The sequence below is a fragment of the Elaeis guineensis genome, chromosome 2 (assembly GCF_000442705.2).
Source record: "Elaeis guineensis isolate ETL-2024a chromosome 2, EG11, whole genome shotgun sequence".
NCBI lineage: Eukaryota > Viridiplantae > Streptophyta > Magnoliopsida > Arecales > Arecaceae > Elaeis > Elaeis guineensis.
Window position 1 is genome coordinate 12298118 of NC_025994.2, and position 10041 is coordinate 12308158.

Here is a 10041-nt window from a genome sequence, read left to right on the forward strand (position 1 = left end):
TCACAAAATGATCAACTTCAGAGTTTTCTCACAAATGATAAACTTCAGGGATATATGTTACTGTTCTTAGTTTTAAGCAAAATAATGTTAAGAATGCCAAACCTTTTTTATTAGAAAAAATCCAAGCTATGCAAATTGAAATATTTATTAGATACTAAAACAAGCTTTGTTCTATGAATCATGGTACTCCAAAATAAGAAGCATAGCATAGCTGAAGATATTTAGGTGGCCATTTGGAGTACAGGAGAAGCTGATGAGTATGTCCCCATTTCAAAGTTCTAGATATTCTCAATCAAGCAAGTAACAGATGGGACATAGGTAAGCGAGATTCTTACTCATCTATCTGATGTCGAAACATTTACAACTAACAGAACAAGTCCTGCAACTTACACATGATTATAAGAACAATCATGAGCTGGAGAAGCAAACTCTTCTGTATACATGCCTATGATGCAAGATTAAGTGGTAAGTCAGTTATATTGAAATTTATTTAGATGAAACAAAATATAAGTATGTAACCCAAATTTTATTGCGGAAACATACTGTCACTGAACACCAATCCACCTAGCCCAATCAACAACTTGCATTCCCCCATAAATGCTGTTTGCAAAACAGACACGTACTGTGAAAGCCATTGCAATGGGAGGGATATGTCTGGCCAAAGATGATGCCTCAACTATGCATTCTAGTCCATTAATGATCTGGTAGCTAGTATTAGAAGACACAGATAGAAACACCCCTGACAATCAGAAGCAGAGCATCAAGATTGAGTATGATTGTTTTAATGAATATCTCTTTATGCTGGCTGCAAAAATCCCAAAAATATACACGCTCAAGTTACGGCTCTTAATAAACTGTATGACGAGACAACCAAATAAAATTTCATGACTCATCAAAAATTTATAATAGATTGGCAGCAATGGTTATTACTTTGGCTATATACACCAAGATCTGTGTAGAGAATATTTGCAATCTTAACTTTTCGCTTGATCAATATATCTAGTTGTTACTATTTATGCCAAAGAATGCAGTGTAAACATACCATTGACACTTTAAATGCAGAATTTTATGGTGTAACACCTTTAAATTCTTTCTACAAATACATATACGTGCCCAACAAAAAGAGAGACGGTCGGCATCATTTTCATCTTTTACTTTCATCTGACATACAGAGAAATACTTCCATCAAAAAGACATACAGAGAAGCACATTAGAGACAACCAGGAGACTTATAATTGCACACATGATCGACGAAAGGAGATGCTACTACTGATTTACTGCTAGTTCCTTGTGGGAGCTGGGGTCATCATGGTATGACAGGAGCTTATGGACTACAGAATCCATTGTCGGTCTTTTGTTTCTGTCTTCTTCCAAGCAAGAGACCACTATCTCCACCATCTTCTCTGCTTGCTGGCAATTGAACTGCCCATTTAATCTAGAATCCACAATCTCTTCGACCCATGATTCCTCTCCACTCTTCAGTTTTCCCTTCAACATCCTAACTAAACTTTTCAGTGTTCCTTCCACCTCTTCCTCATCAACCATCAAATTTGAAACCCTGCATCCCTTCACCATCTCCAGAAGTACGACTCCGTAGCTATAGACATCAACTTTTGCAGTGATTGGAAGATTTGTAGTCCATTCAGGAGCCATGTATCCCCTGGTTCCTCGAATCCGTGAAATATCCGAACCATCTCCACCTCTCTTTGACAGTTTTGCCAATCCAAAGTCTGCAATCTTAGGCTCAAATTCACCGTCCAGGAGTATGTTTTCAGGCTTCACATCACAATGGATGACCCACTCAAGGCATTCATGATGAAGGTATGCTAATCCTTGCGCCACCCCTACTGCAATCTTGAACCTCTCGCCCCATCCTAAAACATTTGCTTTGTCATGTTCATCGAAGATGTGCTTGTCCAAAGAACCATTGGTCACAAACTCCGTAACGAGCAGCGTATGCGGAGCTTCTGAACAGAACCCCCATATTCTTACAAGGTTCTTGTGATAAATTCTCCCTATTAGACTCAGTTCGGCACCGAGCTCTCCTTGGATGGCATCTCCCAACTTCTTCACCGCCACCACCCTCTGATCATCCAATACTCCCTTGTACACAACACCTGCGCCTCCCCTTCCAATCTCATCCCTGAATTTCCCAGTTGCCCTTTTGAGCTCTTCATATGTGAACTGCCTGAATTGACTGGATATCAACCTGCACCCTTCTTCCAGGGACGTTGGCTTCTGTTCCATTCTGAAGGTAAACCACCATCCTGATACAATAAACAGGATTTCGATGGCACCGAACGCTGATATGAAACCATAGAAATACGCCCATCTCGTCTTCCCGCTGCTGCTCGCGTACATATTTGAAGAACTTACTGTAGCTTCAGAGTGCGTATCATTACAATTGGGCTGATGCATTTGAAGAGCAGAGGACCCCGAAGTCGATATACTTTCGGGTATCCTCAAATACACAATGCCTGGGGTGCTCGGAGAACTTCTCCCGTTGAAGAGAATGCTCTTAGCGTAGCAAAGAGCACTACCAAACACATAGTGCATTCCTTCGCAAGAACAATCCTCTTCACATATCTTCCAGCAAGCCTCCAAGGAAATGGAGGTGGAGTAATTGAGATCGTAACCCCAGAAATCTGTTTGGGGTAGCGCTAGATGTGTAAATCGCTGAGCGGTGTTGCAGCTCACGCTGAACTTTGGCATGCAACCTTTGCGCCAGTCGTTTGGATCGCTCATCTCGTAATGAGGAGGGCACGAACAAACCACTTTGGATTGCACATACGTGCAGATTCCGTTCCTGCCACACAGCCCATGTATCAGGCAGAGCTGCGGAAGAGCTTCCCATGTAACCGACCACGTTCCTTTCGATTCATCTAGGCTGTAAAGCCTGAGATTGCCATCGTAGTCCAGAGTCAGCCTTCTTAAGATTCCGGAACCCATGTCGGAAGCACTGAATGCCAACTGGTCGCTCGAAACGAACTTTCCCATCTCATCCAATACCGCATATCTGCTGCTGTTGTAGGTCGTCCTGCCGTTTTGGAACACTCTGTAATCAGGATTGGGCCAATAGATGCTAGAAATCTCAGGCCCATCGTATATGAGCCTAAGGACGTTGTCGCTGTCGAAATACAAGCTGTAGTAGCCTGAAGAGAGTGATCCGGGAGCGGCCGAAGATACTACTCGTATGGCTTTAGTAATCGGTTGCGTGGGGAGAAGAGTGTCCGTAGGAGAATCAAAGCTTTGCCATAGAATGTTACCGCTGGGGTCCTTCACGACCAGATTACCGGTGTCCAATAGCTGCACTTGATCCGCTTGCGTCGAGCTTGTGTTGGTGCTCCACACAACCGTGCCATCGGTGTCAGCTAGAACCATGCCTCCATCCTTGCGGAAGCTAATTTTTGATCCATGACCATTTACCGGACGATCACGGTTCGCAGTCCATGCGACGGTCTTGATGGCTGAGTCGGAGAACCAGATGGAGAAGGCATAGGCGTTAGAGCCGACGTTATAAAAGCCGCATGCGAAAGACTTGCTTGGGGAGACGAGTATATCTGAGACATCCTCTACGGAGAGAGAAGACCCTCTTGAAAGAGAGGTTCGCGCTTCTCCTGATGCCGAGGGAGAGAGCAAGGAAAGGAAGAGGAGAAGAGGGATCAGGATATTTGTAAGAGGAGATGGATTCTTCATGGGACGAGAAGATAATCTCTTCCTCTGAGCTGTTGGTTAAAACAGGAAGAGGGAGAAGAGAAGAAGCAGAATGGGTTTCATTCTATGAATTCATCCCATGGCAAGCACAGGACATTTGACTCCGCCGCCTCGACGGCTAATTTGTCCATTGGAGCCCCTCGCTCTGTCTCTTTTTCTAGTGTTTCAAACCATCGACAATTTCTTTATTTTTTTTTTTTAAAAAAGAACGCAAGTGGAGGAAGGAAGACCTGTTGCCAAATTTATTAATAAGGAATACAGTGCGAACAGGAGTGGTGGGGGAGAAAACAAGCGAAAGAGTCGCATATGACAGCTAATCTCTGCGTTCCAGTCAACCCCTGTTACAAACTTTCCACAATCAAAAAACTGGATATTGTCTCCTGTAAAGAAACTAATCATCTCCCTTCAGATAATCCAAAACTCTCGCTTTGTTTATTAGTGTGTAGCCCGCGCTTCGCGGCGGGATTTAATTTGAACCAGATTAGAACCCGTGCGATACACGATATTGAATTATTTTTTTAAATAATAATTAAAAAAATATATATAATTATTTTTTAATTATTAATCAATAATATATACGTAAATACATGCCTAGTAAATACAATTATATAATCCCTACCCATATTTTTTATTTAATAAATAAATTATTTTAAAATAATATTTTTATTTATTATATTTTATTATTATAGAAAATAGATATATTTTGAGTTTTGCAATAGTGATTTTTTATAATATTTTATTATAAAATATAGTTAAGGTATTACACAATATTATTTTTAAATATTATATTTTATTTTTAAAAAATATATTTTTCTTTTTTTTCTTCTCCGCGACTCCATCGCCTCCCTCTCTGCTTGCAAAACAATTAAAAAAATCATTATAAAATAAATTTTTCATCAGGGACTAAATCATAAAATAATCTTAAATCAAATCAAACCAATAACTCAATGTGGTTTGGTCAAGTCAATTATTAATGGGCTGATAGATTAATGGATCCAGATTTCTAAAACCCAAAAATCTGAATCCACCCCCTTTTAAAGCAAATGGGCAACTGAATTTTGGGTTTCGGATATAAACCCAAAACCCCAAACCCATTAGGCCCTTCTCCTCCATTCTTTCTTTTCCGATCACCACCTAAAATCTCCATGGCCGCCGATCGAGAGTTTATTATAATATATATATATATATATATATATATATATATATATATATATATATATATATTGAGCTTTGCAATAGTATTTTTTTTATAATAGTTTATTATAAAATATAGTTAAGGTATTATACAATATTATTTTATATATTATATTTTATGTTAAAAAAATATTTTTTTTCTTTCTTCTTTTTTTCTCGTGGCTTCATCGCCTCTCTCTCTGCTCACAAAATAATTAGAAAAAGATCATTATATAATAAATTCTTAATCAGGGGCTAAATCACAAAACAATAGCAAACCAAATCAAACCAACTCAATATGGTTTGGTCAAGTCAATTATTAACGAACTGGTGGATTAATGGATCCAGATTTCTAAAATTTGAAAATCTGAATCCATCCCTTTTTAAAGCAAATGGGTCAACTGGATTTTGGATTTCGGATGTGAACCCAAAACCCTCACACCTAAAACCCCAAACCTGTTAGGCCCTTCTCCTCCATTCTTTCTTTCCCGACCACTATTCAAAATCCCCATGGCCGTCGATCAAACTCTCGATTAACCTCCATCGATAGGTCATTGGGCCTTCCCAACCACCGATGGCCTTCTCCCGACCGTTGGCATTCCAGTGACTGTCGGTCTTGAGGGTTGTCAGTTGAAGAAGGCCGCCCAAAACATCATTCCACTCCATCGCATCTTGGCCGGTGGCCACCAGAAACATGCAATCGATGGAACACTGCCCTCTTGCCGAGGCTCTGAGCTAGTTTTTCGACAGGTGTGTTTGTGATCTATCAATCGTTAGGAGATCGATGTAGGGAGGCATTAAACTGTGGCTCCTTCTCCCAAAAATATGGTCAATGGCCATCGAAAAAAATTTAGATCAATAGGCCGCCACCATCTCTCCGAGTCTCTAGCATATATTCTCCGACGATCAAGAGGGAGGACTACCGATTTACTTAGATCCGATGGGTCCTTACTCTCATCCTTTTTGTTTTTCATTTTTTTTATTATTCAGGTGGAATGGTTATCGGCAGGGAAGCTTGCCGTCGGTGAGCCTTGGGTGACCGCTGGATGCAGGCTGGAGGTCTTCATCTATGAATTCTCTCCCCTCGTCGACAACATTCTCGACCTCCATGGCCGCTTCGTCCTCCCCAGTTCGAACCCCCAAACTCCTTTCCCCTCTCCATGCGGTTTCCTGGACATGTGGCATCCAAAAGGCACAACCACATATCAAATAGAGGCTAACCAATACAGTTGCTCCATTTTAATATATATATATATATGATTAAAAAAATTTAAAATATTTTATCTATATATACATTTTTTATATAATATAATATACAATATTTTCATTACCTGATGAACTTACGTACATGCTAATCTTCATATGTCGTAACTTTTTTATTGAAACTGAAAATATAAATACCAAAAAATTTTATTAAAGTATTATTGAATTGAGTTCCATAATAAATATAAATCAAAATGATTAAAGAAATAAGTCATAATTTTAAATATTTAATATATAATATTTGATATTTAAATATTAAATATTAATCTTAAAATAAATCAACAAATATAATCCATAATTTTAAACTTATTTTTTTAATTATCAATTTTCTAAATCACATATATATATATACATATACATATACATATATATATATATATATATATATATATATATATACATATATATATATATATATATATATATATATATATATATTGTAATTTCATACAATCGAAACTATCAACTATTTATATTGATCTTTTGGATATTTTTCGAACCATATATAATAAATTTAAATATAGAATCCTAAAATTAATCTTAAAACTTCTCAAAAAAATTCTTTTTTGGTGAATTAATATCATCTAATTAATACAATCAACTTTTTTTAATCCATAGTCAAACAGATGTACCAATAGAAATACCAGCAGAAAAGTTAGCATATCAAATCAAAATCATGTTCCTAGAGCAACCTCACCCGGATGTCCATGAAAGATGTGATGCTGGAACAAAAATCAAAAAAATCAAACATTTTGCATTCTTCTTGCTCTCCTATGTTCTCGTAGTTTGTCTCAAAAACATCTTCTTTAGCAATATCCATTTTATTAACATTCTGCAAATAGCAAGAGATTAAAAGAGCATTCATAGCAACACCATAAACTATATTCTCTATTCATACAATATAGCACTCACATATTAACATATTTATCTGAATATCAAAATTTTCAAAAGCAATTAGCAAAGAAAATTTCATTCTCCATTTCCACAATGATGAATTCAAAATTTCATGCTCCACTAATGCATAAAAAACATCATTTTCTTTAGAGATGTCTAACCATGCTATTCTCCTGTATCCTTGTTGATAAGAATATCTGCAACTTAGCTATCATATGCTTAAAATTTACTAACATATTCAAAAAGAGGAAGAAAAATCATCTTTCTCAAGAAGAACTACCTAAATTGTTCTGAAATATTCTTCCATTAATATGCTTTCAAATGTGCTCTTCCATCTTATTGATTGTGTCTCCTATCATCTTGCAAACCAGTTGTGACCTGCAGCTAATCTACTTTTATAAATCAAAAATTCTTAGAAAGAGGGACAATCCCACTTTCTAGATTCAGCTCATGAAAAACTCTTAGCCATCGTATAAACTTTGCTATTCAGCCACTCCAAGCCTCCCATCCAATTGAGACGTTTGAGAATAGACCTAAACTTCGCTATTTGATAAGATTTAATTAAATAATAGAAAAAAATATTAGAAGGAAGGATGATTACCTCAATAATTGGGTCTGCACGAAATTTCTCTCTCCATTGAAGCATTTCAATCGACATTTTGTTTCTCAATGCTAAACTTCCTGGCTTTCAAAAATTGCATCATAGATTAATTAATAAATAGGTTCACGGATATCAATAATGACGTATTATCAATTGAGCACCAAGATAAATCCACTACCAAGTCTAACATATATTTCTACCATTGAATAGCAACAAAAAACATGCTTAAAATAAATTCAATTTAAATTACTTGGTATTTCATTTGAGTTAAACAAACAAGAAAGAGGAAAAGAAAGCAAACTGATATTATCAAATATGAAAAATATAAAGTCTAAACATCTACCATGTTGATCTCATTTATGACCATAAAATGCAATAAATAAACTAAAAACTACCCTGAAAAATCTAAGAACTGCGAGTGCATCTTTGACTTTACATCACATACCATACCAACTACCAAGCGTATGTATAAATATTGAATTCAAGCTTACCAATGATGAGACAGCTCGACCCAATGACATCTTGAATCTAAATATATACTTCTTTGCAAGGTTCAAGCTTTTGTACGCACAATATGTGGAGAAGATGTCATATATTTTACATAATTAGTTGCACTTCTTATCAATACTATAATCAAAAAAATAAAAAAAAATTATAAAAAAAAAGATCATTCAATTTCATAATAGCCCTTCAAGTCTATTCAAGAAGGACTTTCAACTCTTTTTACATCTTCATCCTCTTCTCCTCTGCATCCTCCATCCTCAGTGATAGATTCTCCATAGCCACTACAAAATTACAACAAATTTCATTAACTTTTAAAAAGTGATTAAAGATTATAAAAGCAAAAGAACTAAGAGGAAAAATTAGCAAATTGTTGCGAACATAAAACCAAGCCAGAACCTGACCTAAGTTACCTGCTCATCTCGGTGTCTCTGATGTTGAAAAGGTTAGCGACATTGGCAATGACCTAGGCGGAGGCAATTGTGCAGGGGGAGAGCTGCTCCAAAGTGAGGCCAATGTGCTTCAGGATCTCTCGGAGCCGGATTGCCTGGGTGCAATACAAAAAGTAGAGAAAAAATTAGAGAAAAATATTTTTTAAAAATTAGCAGGAATATAGTAATATGTAGAAGCTAGAATTGTATTGAACATTTGATTCTATGTTAAGATCCATATGGTATTTAAATAAGAGAATTAGCATTATAATCATTCTCTATTTATTGAATACTCAATCTTAATCATATAATTTTTTATATATAAATAATTTGGTGATGGTTGACCACATCTAATGGTTCAAATCATTGATATAAGATTTCTATTGTTCCATGTAAATATAAATGGATCTGAGTGGAGATGTACTTGAAGGTAGCCAAGTCTAGCTATTTATTTATTGAAAAGATTTTTCATACCAAAATTATTCTTTTTTTTAGAATATTATTCACAACAACAAGCTCATGCAGTTTTAACAAATAAGCCATCGAATTGACAACCCACACCTATAGATGTTAGTTTCTTAAATCAACTAATTCAGTGTCATATGAATGACGCAATTATTGATATTGCAAATAACTATCTAAAGATACCTAAACCAGATGTTGGGATTAGGGTGGTGCATTATACACCAATATCTAAGCAGTAATTTTTTGCTCTTTAATTCAATAACTCAATCAAACAGCGAGTATGAGTTAGGGAAAATTTAGTAAGAAGAAAATGAATGCTACCAAATTTTTGTCCGTGCATGCCAAAATAGCGGGTTGCATATTATCGGAGATAAATTGGAAAAAGCCACATTATCAATCCTTTATTCTGCATAGGAATTAGACATATTAGAAAGGGTATTTTGCACTGAGATGTGGGCTGTTATGAGCTTCAAACAGAAAAAATGGAAAGTTTTGATTAGGCAGACATAATCTAGTGATAGTATCAAAAGATAAAACACTGAAAAAAGGTCTATGAAAGCTGGAGGTTATGAACGTATTTTAGGTGCTGCATGAATGTAGAAAAGAATATGAGGCAAAGTTAAGCTCATCTGCAAACTATGCATAAAATGTTGGAGCTACTATACATAGATACGTGTGTGTGCGCGTGCGCGCACGAAAAATCACGTTGAGATGCAAATTAATGAACTAAAACCTTAATCTGGTGTGGCCGCCCATTTTGTACCAAAAAAACAAAAAAAAAACTAAAACCTTAATCAATTGCATATATGATATTGTTAATTGACGAATTACAGTAGAAATCAAGGGGGTGTTTGGTTGGGAGGAGTGAGAGTCTGGAATCGAAATCAGAATGGGTGACTCCCATTCCAACCATTTGGTTGGGAGGAGTCCCATTTCGAATCCGATTTCAGGGTGGAATGGGTATAACTCAATCTATATAGAACTCAATCCCTACTCTCC

The 10041-nt window shown here is 36.3% G+C and overlaps 1 protein-coding gene across 1 annotated transcript; it reads right to left on the reverse strand.

Annotated features, from left to right (window-relative positions):
• Nucleotides 1-1057: 1057 nt before the first annotated feature.
• On the reverse strand, nucleotides 1058-3833 carry LOC140855569 (putative receptor protein kinase ZmPK1). Its single transcript, XM_073251574.1, has one exon. It carries the CDS (start codon nucleotides 3694-3696, stop codon nucleotides 1267-1269), a length of 2430 nt encoding a protein of 809 aa, XP_073107675.1. The 5' UTR covers nucleotides 3697-3833; the 3' UTR covers nucleotides 1058-1266.
• Nucleotides 3834-10041: the final 6208 nt, after the last annotated feature.